Source organism: Anastrepha ludens, chromosome X (genome assembly GCF_028408465.1).
Source record: "Anastrepha ludens isolate Willacy chromosome X, idAnaLude1.1, whole genome shotgun sequence".
Classification (NCBI taxonomy): domain Eukaryota; kingdom Metazoa; phylum Arthropoda; class Insecta; order Diptera; family Tephritidae; genus Anastrepha; species Anastrepha ludens.
Genome location: NC_071503.1, coordinates 80,868,875 through 80,888,312, shown reverse-complemented (window position 1 = coordinate 80,888,312; position 19,438 = coordinate 80,868,875). Strand labels below are relative to the sequence as shown.

The 19,438-nt window shown below is 46.9% G+C and overlaps 1 protein-coding gene across 3 annotated transcripts in view; it reads right to left on the bottom strand.

Moving 5' to 3' along the window:
• Positions 1 to 19,438, bottom strand: part of LOC128869642 (uncharacterized) — a 151,597-nt gene that overhangs the window by 36,871 nt on the left and 95,288 nt on the right. For all 3 annotated transcript variants that reach the window (XM_054112213.1, XM_054112211.1, XM_054112212.1), the window contains one exon: positions 7,453 to 7,502. In XM_054112213.1, coding sequence (XP_053968188.1) covers positions 7,453 to 7,502 — 50 coding nt within the window. The remainder of the gene's footprint in view (positions 1 to 7,452; positions 7,503 to 19,438) is intronic.

The following is a 19,438-nucleotide window of genomic DNA, read 5'->3' as shown; positions in this document are numbered from 1 at the left end:
ACCACAGTTCTAAGGCAAGACTTCACGGACAAGTGTTCGTTATTCCTTAATAGTACAGCATTTGTAAATGGAGTTTTACTATGGTGTGAGGTAAAAGCCCGGATCAAGGTGTCATGCGACCCACGCCGAGGATCAGCCTGGCTGGGGGCCCTTTTTCAGATATAGCCCAGTCGTTAAGGTGTGCTTACGGATGCCTGGCGCCCTCCGTAATAACTAGCCTTGTCTGTGTAGTTCGGGCTATGCATAGGTGGGCATCTCTTCTCCGACACTCGTGGGGCCAACTATGAATGCATCATCAAACAAAAACAAAAATCAAAACAAATAAACAAAACCGAAGGGGCAGCAAGCTCCGAGAAGAGAGGAGCGTTTAAAACGAGCTTTCTATCTGCCACCACGATGACTGAAGTCAAACTTAGTCAGAGTGGAACGGCCGCAGGCCCTGGCACTGGAACTGAGGTTAAGCCTAGCTCCAGTACATCGACATCCTGTGGCTATGCGGAGAAATGGGGAAGATACTGCCACAGGTAGCACCGAGGCCAGTGCTCTCGCCAGAAGATGGCCGAGAGTAAGGATCACTGATCCAACCAAAGCAGGGTACTTGCAGAGGCGTAATGCCGTCAAGATACTCAAAAGGCTCCACGAAACACCACCAGCAACGGAGGAGCTGACGAAGGAGGTAAACGAGTCGATAGAGTGGGCGAAGAAGGTACTACCTAACTTCACCCTCGAAAGACCAACCACATCGTCAGCTGCCATCAAAAGACAGAGGTCTACTGAAGAGATCAAACCGTCAGCGAAAACACCGAAACATCGAGGTATAGCGCCTAATGAAAACGTTTGCGGAGGTGGCCCGCAATCGCATCGTCATTGGCGTCCTAGATGAGGGTGATCCCGAAGGAAGAATTCCCAGAGCCCATTGGAAATGGGTGCAGGCTGATCTGACCAATGTGACGCTGGAAGTACTACTAAGCAATCCAGGTCCGCCACCATCATGTACTGACGCTGGCTGGTATCAAGGCCAAATTAAAGTTATAGCCTGCGACGACGTAAGGTCGGTAGAGCTATATAAAGCAGCAATAGCGAAGATAGGGGAAGTCTACCCTGGTGCGAAGCTCGTGGTAGTAGACAAGAAATATATCCCGTCTCGACCGAGGGCACGAGTTTGCGTCACTACACCCTCCGGCGGGCTGGAAATTTGTCAAGGCTTTTGACATTACTGTAACTGTTGCTTACGAACGACTCGCTAGAATCTTTGGAGAAAAGCGAAAGTATCATAAGCTACGGTTTTGGCAAGGTGAGAGATTGAAACTAATGACGCTGAGGAAGATCGTATGGAATCCTCAAGCGACGTCGAGAGCATCGACTTGGAAGGGTACAGTTCATCAGGGTCTGAGCTCACAGCTAGACTTAAGAAAATGAATACAAGTACGACAACTGGGCTTACAGCTGGTTTGAGTACAACATACTCAGAAAGAAAGCTCTTGAGCGAGTCGCAAGAAGATGAGAATACAAATAATGCGTCTTCTTCAAATAAACCTTCATAATAGTAAGCTAGCATCGGAAGCCCTAATTGATCGCACTGCAGCAGACAACACTGATTTTGTCCTCATTCAAGAGCCATGGATCAATGGAGGGCACATCTGCGGATTGAGGACACCGAAATATAAGCTATACACAGCGGACTGTGAAGGTAATTCAAGGCCTTGTATTATGGCAAAAACAGAACTAACTACATTTATGATCCACAAGTATAGCAATACAGACACAACTAAGATAAGCTGGGAGACAGATGGTAACAGGTACCGGCTATCGTCTCTTTATATGGTACACGGAGATTCAGTACCCTCGAGGCTGCTAAAAGAGCTGATACTGGACAGCGAAGCTTGCAGCAACAAATTACTAATGGGAGGCGACGCAATCAGACTACCTGCGGTAGTTCAGATATTAACGAGCGAGGTGAGTCACTCTTTAATTTTATTATGGGAACCAAATTATTGCTCTGCAATCGCGGTAATGAGCCTACCTTTATTGCACGTAATCGTCAGGAAGTTCATGACATTACGTTAGTTTCAGACTCTATCAATGCCCATTCATTCTCTAATCACAGATATATAGAATGCACGCTCCAGGAAGAGGTCATTCATCCTAAAGCACTAAAATTCAGGAACCGTAGGAAAACAAACTGGCTAAGATATTCTCAAGAGCTAGCAAAACGTCCTTTCAACCCTTCTAGCATAGAGACATTATATTACATGGTCAATAGACTGACTAATTGCTGCAACCAAACCCTGCATAAGGCTTGTCCAGCAGCTAAGCATAGAGGGAAGAATAAGCTACTCTGGTGGTCACCCGGACTGAAAAAGCTACAAAAGAATTGCAGGAAACAATTTAACAGAGTTAAACTCTCCCAAAGCAAGAACGAATGGTACATGTATTATGATAAACTAAACATATATAAGAAAGAAATAAGGAAAGCAAAAAGGTCTTCATGGAGAACTTTTTGTGGTGAGATCGAAACTACGGTAGAGTCATCTCGACTGAGAAAAATCATAACCAAGTCTGCTCGACAATACGCAGATTCGTTAAAAGGGGCACCCCTCAGGGCGGTGTACTTTCTCTTCTGCTGTGGATTCTTGCAATAAATCAATTGGAATCTAGAGGAAAGGAGGATTCACGTAGTGGCCTACGCAGACGATGTTGCAATATTAAAAAGGAGGGAAATCCCCAGATACCATCTGCAACATAATATAAAATGCTTTGAACGATGTGAGCCGCTGGGCTTTATCGAGTGGTCTTGGGGTAAATCCCAACAAAACAGAACTAATCATGTTCACCAGGAAATACAGGATACCTGTTCTAAACCTCCCTACCCTTGAGGGAATCACACTGACAATTGGGGAAGAGGCGAGCTACCTAGGACTAGTATTAGATAGGAAGCTCTCGTCGAAACAACCGATTAATGATAGAGTAAAAAAAGCAGCCACAGCACTCTATACATGCAAAAGAAAATGGAGCCTAACCCCAAAAATAGTAGACTGGTTATATACAGCAGTGGTACGGCCTATCATGACATATGGTGTCTTAGTCTGGTGGCCAAATTTAAGAAAAGAAAAGTGGTGCTAGTCTCTGCATAAGCGGGGCACTAAAGACTACGCCCACGGCAGCGATGAATGTCATGCTGCACTTATTACCGATTGAGGTCTACAGCAAACAGCTGGCGGCGAAATCAGCACTTGGGTTAAGAAAATCTTTTAACTTAGCCATTAACAGAAGGGGTCACGCTAGAATACTAGACGAATACCCCTTACTACATCAAATGACAGAATTTCGTAGCTCAGTAGGGTAGCATTGAAACACATCCTTTACGACAGCTTTCCCAACGAGGGAAGATTGGGACAATGGGGTAATGGACAATAGAAGCGGAATCAGCATCTATACTGATGGTTCCAAGCTAAATGATCAAGTAGGCGTAGGCCTTCATTGTGAAGGAATGAATGCCAAAATCTCATTACGGTTACCGGATCGCTGCAGTATATTTCAAGAATGACGTGGTCGGAATGGAATATAGGCCGCACAAACCGACTGTTGAAAGTAAACAGAAAAAATATGCATGGCCCTGGATAGAAGAAGGTTCAATATTTTAGGAAAAAGTTCCCACTATACTTACCTTCCTACCGTTACGACGCCAAAAGCATAAGCTAACATAAATAATGGGCTAATACTTTTTTTGATGTGAATTTCTGCCTTATTTTACATTTCAAGGTTGAGCTTGTAACCACCCTCAGTCGAAATTATTATTTTTTTCTTGTTCAGATACGTAATAAACAAATACATTTGGAAAATACCGTTTTCGATTTTCTTATACTTTCATTAGAAGAAAAGTTATAGCACTGAGAACATTGATTTTTCGAGAGTGCCAATACTTATTTTACTCACTGTACTTACTTCAACCAAACGTTCTGTTACAAGTTACGTCCGTTATAGATGTGAGATTATAATACTTTTTTTAATTTAGTTAGTTTTGGTCACGAAATGGTCACCAATTGCTTTTACACAAGGCTTTTACACAAGGCTTCAAATGATAAGACCGTTCAGCTATTGCTGCACACACGGTTTCCATGGATATTGACGTCGTTGGTCCAAAAATTGTTTGAGACTCTCCAAATTTCTGTGAGGTCTTCGACAGGCCATGATCTCCAATTCTGACTACAAACTGTAGTCCAATGGATTAAGATCTGGAATTTAAGTAATGTTTCTCACGCGAAAGGAATGGGGAATTGGACTAACATCTTTCAAGCAGTGGTTCTCGGAATAAAAAAAAAGTTTGCAGAATAAGCACAAATCATCCACAACAACTATTAGAAGCACGTATTTTTCCAGATAGTCAAGTAGCCATCTTAGCTATGAAGTTACCAACCAATACAAAAATGGTCAGATAATCATAAGAAAAATAGAATGATTTAGCATGCAAAACAGACATCACTCTCATCTTGGTACCTAGCCATAGGAGTAGAGAAGGATATGAGAAAGCTGGTGGTAAGACAGATAGCTGCCTCTAGAGTATCCGAAGTGGTAGCAGTGGGCTACCCTTGAAGCGTATTTGGCACACAGCCATCACTTTCATTGCCCGACGCCATTATCGTACAATCGTCAGCATATGAAACCAGGGAGGTTCCCTGTTGTGTTTGGAGGATTTCGGTATGTAGAAGTTGAAAAGCAAGGGTGAAAGAGCACCATCCTGGGGAGCAGATTACTTTATCTTCCTCTGTTTAGAAATTTGGTTTCGAAAAATTACTGACGAGTGACGACCACTCAGATAATTCGCAGATCTCCTTTTCAGCCCTGGCGGGAGTGTCGACTGTATTATATCATCGAGTATCGTGGAGTGGATAACTGTGTCGAAAGCCTTCTTCAGGTCCAGCGATACTATAACAGTCCTCTCGCAGGGGCGGTTTCGGTTAAGCCCGCGGCTTATCTGGGTGTTTATGGAAGTGAATGCTGTGGTGGTACTGTGCACTCTTCGGAAGCCACGCTGATGTTAGGATGGGGCCAGACGTTTCGAGTAGAGTAGGAGTAGTAGGGCTTCAAGAGTCTGCACTACTGGGGAAAGGAGTGTTATAGGCCGATAATATTCCCCTTCGTTGGCAGGTTTCCCAGGGTTTAGTAGAAGGGCAACTCTCCCTGCTTTTCACTTACCAGGAATTATGAGTGTGGCCATGGACCAGTTGAATACTCTTGTGGAGTACTCCCCTCCCAATGGAATAGATCAGCATCAGTATGTTAAGTCCGTCAGGGCCGATGAATTTTGATGCTTTTATTTTGTTGATGGCCGCCTGAACCACATCACTGGAAAAAGTAAATGGCGCACTGTTGTTCGGTAGTGGTGGCACGACGCTTGGATCCATCGGCCTGCGGATACAATATGAATTTCCGGCTAAAGTAGCGCGCGCATCTCTTCGGGTTTGACAAAGTGCAACCGGTGAAGGTGATAGCCCCCTTATCGTTGTTCTTCGTCGGGTTCGATAGGGGCCGTACGGTGGACCAGAGCTCACTCACACCAACAGTGACGTTACAGGACTTGAAATGTTCTTCCCATTTAGTCCGCTTACGTTGGATTACCAGTTGCCAGATCTCCAAATTGAGATCCTTTATGCGAGGATCCCCGGAATCGACCTGGCGTAGGCGATCACGCTCGTTTGCTAGAACAGCTGCTTCAACTGGGAAATTTGGACACATATCCCAGATCCTTCCAGCGGGTGTGACGCGACCCGCAACAGCTATGAGAACCTTGTGGAATGCGCGTTCGCCTACGCGCACATCCGGGGGGATGGAGAGAGCGGCGAGGGTGTCCTCAGTAAATTCTGTGAAGCCAGCCCAATCGCGGAAGAAAAGTCGACAGGTCTCTCAATCGAGACCATAATGGCCAAGTGGTCTGAGACAAGTGATAGTATAGATCGCTATTTATCAGAACATAAATTGTTATGTCAGGCAAACTGCTGCTGCTATTGCCCACGACCCTGGTGGGGCGTCGTTCTTCACTGTGCTGAATGTCGAATAGTCTATCTGCTCTGCCAAGGGTTGACCTGACCCCTACAATCCTTTGGTAGGCTTGCATGCCAAAGATCGTGTTGAGCATTAAAGTCACCTTTTCCCAATCGGTTTTCACCTCTGATGAGCGCACCAATTTCAGGGTGATATCCTGCCAGGCAGCAGGTGACAGGGGGTATATATACAAATATATTATAAATTTCGAGCTCGGCATCGGCTGACCGGACAGCTTTACCTTGTCATTCTAAGATACTGTCCCAATGGTCGATGCCTTCGTCGATCAGGCGATACTGCGCTGTGTGGTGGACTATAAACGTTAGGCCACCTCCACCGTCTAGCTGACGATCTTGTCTGTGCACGTTATTCCCATCCCTGGTTATCAAGGATTAGCTAGCGTGCTGTTTTGTCTTTTGCACCGCAGCTATTGGGATTCCATGACAGCGTTGAAGTCAATTATCTCATCTATCTTGTGCGTGAGTCCATTACAGTTGAATTGAAGAAGCTTGAAGCTCTTCGGCAGGACTGCTGTAACGGGCGGTGAAGGAGACACATGAGCTTGTCTACGTTGGTCCTGCTGTGACGTTAGTCAATCGTCGTCGTCGGTTTCACTTAACGGTAGGCCCTGGAAGCAATCTGTTTCGATAGGATGAGACCAATACAGGGGTGTTAATTACATTTGAGTGACTATGTGAAAAGATGGTTAGTGTCATGCTCGATTCTTCCACAAGATGTACATATGTTTAGTATGTTCAGATCAATTCTTATACCAAGGATTATCGACATGGCTTTCTAAGCTTTCACGACAAAAAGTGTTCAAGTGCATTTTAAATAGCGACCGGTATAGCCGAATGGATTGGTGTGTGACAACCATTCGGTAGTGCCCGAGCTCTAAAATGATAGAAAAGACCGAAGAAGAAATTATCTGTCGTTCGGAGGCGGCATAAAACTGAAGGTCCCTCCATTTGCGAATTGACTTCAAGGCACACAGCACAAAGAAGAGAAGATAGGCCGAACTGCTACAACAACAACCACAACATAGGCCGAACACCGAACAAAGGGTGTAAGCACCATTTTTACTTGATTATAACAGGATAACAGAACGCTTGAAGATAGTCAAACAAAATATACTAGCAAAAGCTAAAGTTGAAAAGATTAAAAAGTTTTGTTTTTGTACGCATAACAACCTTAGCGCTGAGAGTGCAGCATGAATACACACCTCCAGACGATGGCTTTTGTCTAGAATGCATATGCAATGCAATCAGTTCTACATCATTACCGGAACGACAAATTTAAAATATGAGAGGGAGAATTGACTCTATCGTTAGTGTAAAATTTAATTTGTTTTTATTAAATTCACAGCTTAAAATAACAATATTTTATGTATATTATAGAAAATGCACATACCTGCACTTTGAACAGAATTTCCATCCTTAGGATTTATAATTGGAAGTATTCTGAAAAAATATATATATATATAAAACGGTTAATCCTTCAATTTATGCATAAACGTAATTGGACTCTGCCGACACATTAAAATATTAGGATGTGGTGGAATTAAGTCCAAAATCACATTTGTATTTTGTTTACATTAGAAATTATATTGCAATTGTTATATAATAGATTCTTGGAAACACAATTTATGTTCCCTATTTTGTCCATAGCGACCTTGGTAGACTAGCGTAAGTGCACTATCCTGCCCTCCGAGAGGTTATAGGACACCACGTGAAGCACGACCCATGCACTTTTCCAAATTAGCCTACTTTTCCTTGTTTCAGAAAATTTTCCAACCCCAAAAACATCTATCAACTCACTTCCGAAACCCAAAAAAGAAAATGATCCTATCCAATCTCACTCCCGCACAATAGTCAGCGGGCATTGTGGCTGCTAAAAGGCGCAATGCACCAACGGCACCTGCAAGAGGAAGCGGGCAGTAGCGATAAACATACCAGAATAAATCAACTTTAGTGAAGTCCTCAGCCGTCTGTGCGATTCTTCTCGCAGACAGACAGAGATGGCGGTCAGCGGAAAGCGTTGTTCCTAAGTAGTGACAATTGGGCAGCACTTAGGGTTGGTAACGGGAGGCTTATCACCTACCCTGGCTGCAATCTATCTGATCAACGTAACCAACACAAGACAAAGCCTCGTATATTCGAGACGACATTTGGTGCACGTACCAGGACACGAATAACACAATGGAACGTTAGATAGATAGATACTTTCTAAGGTTTGCACCTCGACTTCATCGCCTTTTGTGTCTACTACTCAGCACAGTAACTCATCCAGACCCAGTTTCCTTATTGAACTCAGGATAGCGCTGGGTTGGGTTGAGCGTATATGCCTTTCTTCTGGCTGCAGTTGACCAAGATGTCTAAACTTTCTCCGCGCTATAGCGCTGCATTCTCGGAGAAGGTGCATTCTAGTCTGCTGAGATTAGTCGCAGAAACGACAAGAGTCCGTAGACCTAATCCCGATCATGTGCAGATGACTACGCAGTCTGCAGCGGCCAGTGAGAATTCTCAGTTTACCCCTGGGGAGAGTTATGAGTTTATTAAACGTCTTTTGGTTTTACCAACCTAGTAAAGATTTCGAATGGCGTAGTGTCATAGTTTGGAGGCAGCTAACCTCCTTAGCCCTAACTTTTCACTCTTAAGCTTTGCCTTGATGGTGTGTTATCCCAAAGCAAGGAAGGTTCGGGTCCTATTAAGGGCGAGGCCGCAGCTTCTCTCGCCAATACGTCCGCTATTTCGTTCCCAGTTATACCCCTGTGCTGTAGGACCCAAATTGGCCGGAAGTGATTGCGCGTTCAATGAGTTCCAATGAAACTTTAGAACTCTCCGGAAAGTATCCAGATAAATCCAACTCGAAGTACAGCTGGCGTCCTATAACATCAACATTCCCATGACAGCCGGTTCTACGTTACTGGAATGACTCGGGTTTTTCCCGACCAAGGGCTGCCGCCCCAGTACACTAGCCCTGTCTAGTGTATCGTATATCACCCCACCCCTTACATCACAGGAGCAAACTCTCGCAGCAATCCTGCTCCAAATGCTTCTCCTCAGGGCTAAAGTCGAATCCAACCCTGGGCCAGAAGTATTCTACTGCTGCGTCTGCCACAAACGGCTTCACCCGAACTCCACCTCGGTTAGGTGTAATAAGTGCAACGGGTGGAGCCACCCTAAGACCTGTTCAGGCCTTAAGTCGCACAGGGAGTGGCCCACACGGTATGTGGTCACGTGTTGCTCCCGCCAGCAGGCGTCTGATTCCTCCACGGCTACTACACCCCCTGATAGGCCGGCACTACCAACCGCCACCACAACCCACACCTCCACGGTGAGGAGCCTATCGGAGCAACACAACTCCCTTCAACCCCTCCCATCCCTTCCTGCTCCAACCCCAGTGCGGGGACAAACCAGCAGCTCCTGGTCCCCCGTACAGTCTGTTCCGTGTGTCAGACCGTAAATACCTCGGAATCTGGTATCAGTTCAATGCAATTCTTGCAATGGCTGGTGCCATTTTCGGAGATGTTCCGGCCTGCGCACCACCCGTGAGTGGACAACTGCCTACGTTGCCCCCTGCTGCAGAGCTCTGCACCCACCCCCGCCCCCGGAGGCGCGGCCGCCCACCACCATCAGGCCGCAACAACCACAGTGGATTGCGCAGCAGGTCCAACGTAGACAACCCCACGCGTTCCTCACCCCCCGGATTACACAGACCTCACCGAGAAGCTTCAAGCTTCTCCAGTTTAACTGCAACAGACTTACGAGTAAGGTCGACGAGATAGTTGACTTTATGAGCCGGCACAGTATCAAAATAGCCGCGGTCCAAGAAACAAAGTTGCACGCTAGGTCATCCGTGATCACCAGGGATGGCTATAACGTGCACAGACACGATCGCGAGCGAGACAATGGTGGTGGCCTAGCGTTTATAGTCCACCACACAGTGCAGTATCGTCTCATCGATGAAAGAATCGACCGCAGGGACAGCAGAGAAGAATGTCAAGGCATAGCTGTCCGGTCAGACGATTCCGAGCTCGAAATATTTAACATATATACCCCCTGTCACCTGCTGCCCGGCAGGATATCACCCTGATATAGGTGCGCTCATCAGAGGTGAAAACCGATTGGTTGTAGGTGACTTTAATGCGCATCACAGACCTCACCGAGAAGCTTCAAGCTTCTCCAGTTTACCTGCAACAGACTTACGAGTAAGGTCGACGAGATAGTTGACTTTATGAGCCGGCACAGTATTAAAATAGCCGCGGTCCAAGAAACAAAGTTGCACGCTAGGTCATCCGTGATCACCAGGGATGGCTATAACGTGCACAGACACGATCGCGAGCGAGACAATGGTGGTGGCCTAGCGTTTATAGTCCACCACACAGTGCAGTATCGTCTCATCGATGAAAGAATCGACCGCAGGGACAGCAGAGAAGAATGTCAAGACATAGCTGTCCGGTCAGACGATTCCGAGCTCGAAATATTTAACATATATACCCCCTGTCACCTGCTGCCCGGCAGGATATCACCCTGATATAGGTGCGCTCATCAGAGGTGAAAACCGATTAGTTGTAGGTGACTTTAATGCGCATCACGATCTTTGGCATTCAAGCCTGCCAAATGATCGTAGGGGACAGCAATTGGCAGAGCAGATAGACGACTCGACATTCAGCACTGTGAACGACGACGCCCCCACCAGGGTAGTGGGCAATTGTAGCAGCTCGCCTTACCTAACAATAGCTAGCGTGGGTCTGATAAATAGCATAACGTGGCAACCTATGCTATCGCTTGCATCAGACCACTTGCCCATTATCGCATCGATTGAGAGACCTGCCTACTTCGTTTCCGCGCACCACCGGTCCTATTTTAAAGCTAATTGGGCCGGCTTCACGGAATTCACCGAGGACACCTTCGCCGCTCTTCCCATCCCCACTGATGTGCGCGTGGGCGAACGCGCATTCCGCAAGGTGGTTACAGCTGCTGCGGCTCGCTTCATTCCTGCTGGAAGTTATATGGACATCCGTCCTCATTTCCCAGCCGAAGCAGCCAGTTTAGCAAACGAGCGTGACCACCTACGCTAGGCCGATCCCGGGGATCCCCGCATAAGGGATCTCAATTTGGAGATCCGGCAACTGGTAAATCAACATAAGCGGACCAAATGGGTTGAGCACCTGAAGTCCTGTAACCTCACCTCTGGGGTGAGTAAGCTCTGGTCCACCGTCAGGTCCCTGTCGAAGCCGACGAAGCACAACGACAAGGTGGCTATCACCTTCAACGGTTGTACTTCGTAGGACCCGAAGAGATGCGCGAGCTATTTTAGCCGGCTTTTCATACTGCATCCTCCGGGCGACAGAACCAAACGTCGTGTTACCAGAAGGCTGCATAAACTGACGAACGACAGGGCGCCACTTACTTTCTCCGGTGATGAGGTTCAGGGGGCCATCAACAAGTCGAAATCATCGAAAGCCATTGGCCCTGACGGATTAAACGCGCTGATGCTGAAGCATCTGGGACCCCTAGGAGTAGGATTCCTCACAAGGGTCTTCAATCTGTCCATGGCCACTCTCATCATCCCTGATAAGTGGAAAGCAGGGAGAGTGGTCCCACTACTGAAACCTGGGAAACCCGCCAACCAAGGGGAGTCTTATCGGCCGATAACTCTCCTTTCCCCAGTAGTGAAGACACTTGAAGCCCTCCTACTCCCACTCTACACGAAACACCTGGCCCCAGCCCCACATCAGCACGGTTTCCGACGAGTGCACAGCACCACCACTGCACTCACCGCCATAAACGACCAGATAAATCGCGGGCTAACCCAAAACCGCCCCTGCGAGAGGACTGTCCTAGTAGCGTTGGACTTGAAAAAGGCTTTCGATACAGTCAGCCATTCCACGCTACTAGATGACATTTATCAGTCGAAGGTGTGGTCCGCGGTCCAGGGCTGAAGAGGTGGTCCGCGAACTATCTGAGCGGTCGGCACTCGTCAGTGATTTTTCGAGATCAAATATCAAAGCAGAGGAAGATTAAGCAAGGTGTACCGCAGGGTGGTGTCCTTTCCCCCTTGCTTTTTAACTTCTACATCTCGAAGCTCCCCCAACCACCAGCGGGAGTTTCCCTGATCTCATACGCTGACGATTGCACGATAATGGCGTCGGGCAATGACATCGATGACCTGTGTTCCAAAGTGAACAACTACCTCACCGACCTTTCTCGCTTTTTCACTGCGAGGAATCTCACACTTTCCCCCACCAAGGCCACGGCGACCCTCTTTACCACCTGGACAAAGGAGGTCAAGCTGTCCCTTAAGGTAAAACTCGATGATACACCAATTCCGACGGTAAATAACCCCAAAATTTTGGGTGTAACCTTTGACAGATTGCTCTCCTTCTCTGCGCATACAACCGCAATTGCCACTAAAGTCCAAAATCGCAACAAGGTCCTCAAATCGCTGGCCGGCAGCACTTGGGACAAAGACAAAGAACTGTTGCTTTCGACATTTAAGGCAATTGGCCGGCCGGTTCTTAACTATGCTGCGCCTGTCTGGTCGCCTGGAACTAGTGATTCGCAGTGGACAAAGCTACAGACTTGTCAAAATACCGCCATTCGGACAGCGACCGGGTGCCTCCTGATGTCACCCATCCAACACCTACACAACGAGGCACAAATGCTCCCAGTAGCGGAGCACAGCAAACTGCTCAGCAAGCAGTTCCTGCTGGGATGTTACCGCAGGTTCCACCCCTGCAGACACCTGCTTGAGCTTGAGCCGCCTCCCAGGCACGTCAGGAGACACCTCCTAGACTACGCTGACGAAATCCAGGACAAAACTGACCGAAACCTACTGGACCGGACAGTATTTAGACAGTCAATAAACGACATTCACCGGGAGAACGTTACCACCTTCATGAACTCCCGTCCTGTGAATGCCGTAATCGGAGTCCAACAACCACCTATCGCAGATGAAGAGCTCCAGCTTCCCCGTGAGACTCGTGTAACATTGGCACAATTACGTTCTGGATATTGTAGCAGGTTAAACTCCTACATATCCAGAATCGACCCCGACATACTAAACACATGTCCGGCATGTGAAGGTACCCCGCACGACACTAACCACCTCTTCACATGCCCTTCAAACCGACTCATCTAACCCCCCTCTCCCTCTGGACCCAACCTGTCGAAACGGCATGTTTCCTGGGCCTACCCTTAGATGAGCTAGACGAAGACTACCGATGATATAATTTCACTGACAGGGCTACCTATGCTGTTAAAAACAACAACAAACAACCTATAACACCAACATACTTTGCGTTAGCGAAATGAAATGGAACGGCAGCGAAGAAGGCTCGTCAGCGTATGGCAGCACAATACCGCACAGCAAAAAAGATGATAGAGATGAAAGCGCCTACAATAATTTCCAGGGAAATTCGTAACACCTTGCATTCTTGAAAGACAATAGCACACCGCATAATTCTAGAACGCTTCTGCATTAACGCTCATCGCCACGTTACCATCGCACAATGCTACGAGGCGACAGATGACGCTTCCTCTTCTGCCAAAGACGAGTTCTACTCGCAATTAACGGCTACACTCAATTCCATACGCAGAGGCAACATAACTTTCCTCATGGGCGGCTTCAATATGAAAGTAAGCACAAGTCACCAAAAACAAGTCATGGGTGCACATGGCTGCGAATCACGCAACAACAACGGTAGCTGACTAATTGATGTGCGCCAGACGTTTCAGTTTGCGATTGGCAGCTCAATCTTTCTCCACAAGGAAATCCCTAAATAGACCTGGACTTCACCCGGTGGGACGACTCATAACCAATAACACCACATTTACGTGAGTCGTGGAGAGGCTAGCTACTTGATATAATATTAGGAATAGGCGGGAAGCCACATAGATAGTGATCACGAGCTAATTACCGACCACGTCAAGATCAAGCAGGAATGCAGGAAGTAAACCAACACTCTACGTAGATATAAACGGTTCAACGTCCAGCAGCAACTCATCAGCGATGGCTCCCTTCGGTCAGTATGAGGCAGCTATACAGTGCCGCCTAACCGACCAGCAGAGTAGTAGTAGCAGCCAATAAGAGATCTGAATACTTTCTGACCTCAACGGCGAAAATGGCATACAATCAAAACTATTGATCGCCGTCCCTCGACAAAAGGCATTATCGTCAAGCTGTCCCCAAGAGACGATTTGCATGACTGTGGCAACTGGCGCGAAATAACCCTGCTCAACACCACCCACAACATTCTAGCTCGATCATACAAAGCAGACTGAAATGTAAACACTAAAAAAAGACATATAATGGTTGACGGGTGCCCGGTGGAATTTATACCAATCATCTGCTACCTCGGCTGCACTATAATGGCAGATGGTGGAGTAGATGAAGATGTCAACTGCAAGCTAAACAAAGTAAAGGCGGCATTAGGGAGAATGCATACAGTTTGGGGGAGTTCGCAAATCTCCAGGCGCACTAAACTACGAATATTCGGCTCATACGCGAAGTCTGTATTGTTGTACGGAAGCGAAACATGGCTGGTTTCCAACACCATAACACAGCGGCCACCATCTTTGAGGAGCCCGTCTTATGGCAAATCAAACGCATAGAGTGGCGATGGATAGGCCAAACGGTTAGTAAACCACCAGATAGCATCACAAGACTAACATAAACTGCTGCCCGGCAGGATATCACCCTGAAATTGGTGCCTTCATCAGAGGTGAAAACCGATTGGTAATAGGTGACTTTAATGCGCATCACGATCTTTGGCACTCAAGTCTACCAAACGATCGTAGGGAACAGCAGTTAGCAGCGGACATAGACGATTCGGCATTCAGCACAGTAAACGACGAAGCCCCCACCAGGGTAGTGGGCAATTGCAGCAGATCGCTTGACATAAACAATTGATAGCCTTGTTCTCATAAATCGCATAACTTGCCGACCTATGCTATCGCTTGCATTAGAGCACTTGCCCATTATCATCCCGATCGACAGACCTGCCGACTTTGTTACCGCGGACACATTAATTTTAACAAAGCTAATTGGGCCGGCTCGGGGAATTTACCGAGGACACCTATTCCCACCGATGTGCGCATAGGCGAACGCGCGTCCCACAACGTGCTCACAGCTGCTGCGGCTCTCTTCATACCCGCTGAAAGGATTTGGGACACACGTCCTAATTTCCCAGCTGATGCAGCTGTTCAGGCAAACGAGCGTGATCGCCTACGCTAGGCCGATCCCACGGATTCTCGCATAAAGGATCTCAATTTGGAGATCCGACAACTTGTAACTCAACACAAGCGGACTAAATGGGAAGAGCACCCGAAGTCCATCAACTTCACTTCTGGTGTGAGTAAGCTCTGGTCCACCGTAAGGTCCCTGTCGAACCCGACGAATCACAACGACAAGGTGCTATTTTAGCTGGCAATTAATACTGCATCCTCCGGCCGACAGATCCAAGCGCAGTCCATACAACAGTGCGCCACTTGCTTTCTCCAGCGGAGAGGTTCAGGGGGCCATCAACCATATGAAATCTTCTAAAGCCATTGGCCCTGACGTACTAAACATGCTGATGTTGAAAAAGCTGGGTCCATTGAGAGTAGAGTACCTAACAAGAGTTTTCAATATGTTCTTGTCCACTCTCATTATTCTTGATAAGTGGAAATCAGAGAGAGTGGTCCCACTACTGAATTCTGGGAAACCCGCTAACGAAGGGGAGCCTTATCGTCAGATAACTCTCCTTTCCCCAGTAGTGAAGACTCTTGAAACCCTTCTACTCCCACTCTACACGAAACATCTGACCCGAGCCTCACACCAACATGGCTTCCGAAGAGTGCACAGTACCACCACAACACTCACCGTCATTAACACTCAGGTGAACCGCAGGCTCAACCAAAACCGCCCCTGCGAGAGTACTGATTTAGTAGCGTTGGACCTAAACAATGCTTTCGACACATTCAGCCATGCCACACTAGTAGATGATGTTTTATAGTCAACACTCCCGCCAGGGCTCAAGAGGTGGAACCCGAACTATCTGAGTAGTCGTCATTCGTCGGTGCTATTCTGAGATAAAATTTCAAAACAGAGGAAAATAAAGCAAGGAGTTCCGCAAGGTAGTGCCCTTTCACCCTTGCTTCTTAACGTCTATATCTTGGAACGCCCCTCGCCGCCAGAGAGAGTCTCCCTAGTCTCCTACGCCGACGACTACGACTGCACGATAATGGCGTCGGGCAATGACATTGATGGCCTGTGCCCCACGGTAAACGACTACCTCGCCTGCCTTTCTCGGTTCCTTATTGCGAGGAACCTATAACTTATCCCCACGAAGTCCACTGCGACCGTCTTCAGCACCTGCACAAAGGAGGTAAAACTGCAGCTTAAGGTAAAAGTCGATGGCACACCAATTCCGACTGTTAACAACACAAAAAGCTTGGAAGTTACTTACGACAGTTTACTCTCTCTCTCAGCGCATACAATCGCTATTGCCCCTAAAGTCTAGAATCGCAACAAGGTCCTCAAATCGATTGCCGGCAGCACTTGGGGACAAGGAGATGTTGCTATCGACATTTAAGGCAATAGGCTGGCCAGTTGTAAACTATGCTGCGCTTATCTGGCCCATATGCTCCCTACAAAGCAGCATAACAAACTGTTCAGGAAGCAGTTCTTGTTACGGCATGTCAGGAGTCAGGAGTCACCTCCTCAACTACGCGGACGAGATCCAGGACAAAACAGACCGACAACTACTGGATCGGACAGTGTACAGACAGACAATCAACAACATTCATCGGGAGACTCTTACCACCTTCTTAAGCTCCCGACCCCCAAATGCCCGTCAACAGAGTCCAACCACCACCCATTGCAGACGAAGAGTTCCAACTTCCTAGAGAGTCCCGCGTAACCTTGGCACAATTACGTTGTAGCAGGTTAAACTCCTACCTACCCCGGCATACTAAACATACATATGTCCGACATGTGAAGGCACCCCGCACGACACTAGCCACCTTTTCACATGCCCCATCGAACTCACTCAACTAAAACGCCTCTCCCTCTGGACCCAACCTGCCGAAACAGCAAGTTTCCTGGTGGGCATACCGTTAGTTGGGCTAGAAAACCGGTGATTTACAGTACACTGACAGGGCAAAGTTACTGCTACAACAACAACAGGCTAGCTGCAAATGTTAGACAAAGACAAGTACAAGTCCGTCCGTGTTTTAAACCAAAAGTTTTGCCTCACTTCCTAAGCAACTTCCAGGTAGGTCATCAACGTCCGTAAGTCCAGAGCGGCTCCCTGGCCTACGCCTGATCCCAGTGGGGCGGCAGTTTTATCCCCACCTCGCAGAAGAGATAAAATGCAATCTACCTTTCTCCTCCACCAGTCTCAGTCTCATGTTAAATCAGCTCGTCAATCAGTATTCGTCAAAAGAGGGTTCTAAAATCTCTAGAGAGCTAGTCGTTCCTGTGCAGGAATCAGGCGCGAGCGATAGTCATGCTACTGAAGCCCTGATTTTTGAAATGGTCACTACAGGTCTGGACAATCGGGAAACGACTGAGGTAAAACAACCTCTCGCTGATCCAAAGACCAAATCGGATGATACGCCATCACAGAGGCCTGCTGTGGACAACACCCGGGAGCAAAAGATGAAATCGGGTTACAAAGGCTCAATCAAATTTCTTGAAAAGCTGAGCAAACGTGACACAAGGGAGTCATGGTGGTAGAATGCAGAAACGAATCCTTGGAGACCCTTACAGCTTGCATTCGCAGCCTTGGAGAACTATGGCCAGGATGTAAGTTAGATGTGGTACCATTAAAGGAAAGGTACCCTTTCGAACGAGTGCGAGGATGTGAATTCCACATCCACTAATTGAGGATGAAACCACCCTCTCATTAATACAAGGTCAAAACGAAGAGGTGCATCCTGACGATTGGATCATAGTAAGAGGCCATACAAGGGATAAGGGAAACGGCACTCTGGCCGTAAATCAGACACCGATCGGGACAAATCCTCAGAGACTTGCACGGTCAATTGAGATACGGGATAGGGCACCCAAAGGTTGTCTTACCCGAAGAAAAGAATAAAAGCAGCAATAAAATCACAGCCGCTGAAGGTGGTGCAATTAATTTGCATGACTGTAGGGAGGCAACAGATTACTTACTACTTTTTAAAGAGGAGGATAGAGTGGTGGTGACTCTGATACATGGCTCATTTAGGACAAAATCGCTGGAATTGACAAGCCCAACTACGCGCTACTGGTTCCTACCAATTAAGGTAAGATAAAAAGTTGCACCTTGGTAAGGAAAAACTTTTACGGCAAATTCATTATGATATTTCTCTTGCCGCAGTTTTGTAGCGCAGATCTGACGACAGCAGTACGTGAGCAGAGCGGAGGCTCTAACCTCCACCTTACATCAGCATATCTGACGTTTGAAGAAGAAGACTCGCCATCGCAGGTACTTAGAGACCTGATCAAATGGGCCAGCGGAAGCGGACTGAATATACTGGATACTAATCTAAATATATGATTATTGGTATAATCCTAGTATCAAATTCAGGCTCAAGAAGGGTTGAGAAAACTGGCATGTTTCACCGAACTGTGCCTTTTCGGATAACTATAAAATCGCGTTCACAGTCAACCTAGAACAATCTAAACGACAATAGGAGTCCTAGAAAGGCAAATTAGACAAAGTTCTCTAACTAACTTAGATCCCCGTGAAGAGGAAGAATCAACTAACTTCTCCCGTTTCGAAAAGAACATCAATTGTTGACATCTGCAATAGACGAAGCTTTTCGTAAATCTTTTTTCAAGCTTTTTGCGAAGACTGAAAAGTAGCTTCACAGGACAGAAAACACTTGAACATCTCATACAAACACACTTCCCTACAAGTCAAGACGACCGGCCGGAATTTACCAATGGGTACGATTAATTTGTGGTTAGTTATGATTTTCACTGAATCCCTATTTTCAGTGTTTATCCCCAACTCATGGAGGAAGGTCAGGGTGGTCTTTATTCAGGCAGGAAACCGGGCCATAACACTGCGGATCATTAGAAGAATTATTGACTTACATACATATCAAGAGCACACTTAATACCGAGAGCTTCAGAAATATACAACGTTGTGGGAATAATAGAGACAGTTTTTAAAAATAAGGAATTCACTATGGCGGCTTTTCTGGATATCGAAGGAGAGTTCCACATAGGTACGAACGAAAAGATTATTCGCGGGTGGACCATAAGCTATCTTACAGAATAATCACCTCGAGAACTTAACTATCAGAACTAGTTCTGTTCACTAATATATATAAGATATATAGTTTTCTTTTACCGTCTTTGGATGGAGTATTATTATTATTAGAAGGCCATTACGCACTGCGACCAGAGCTGATCTATT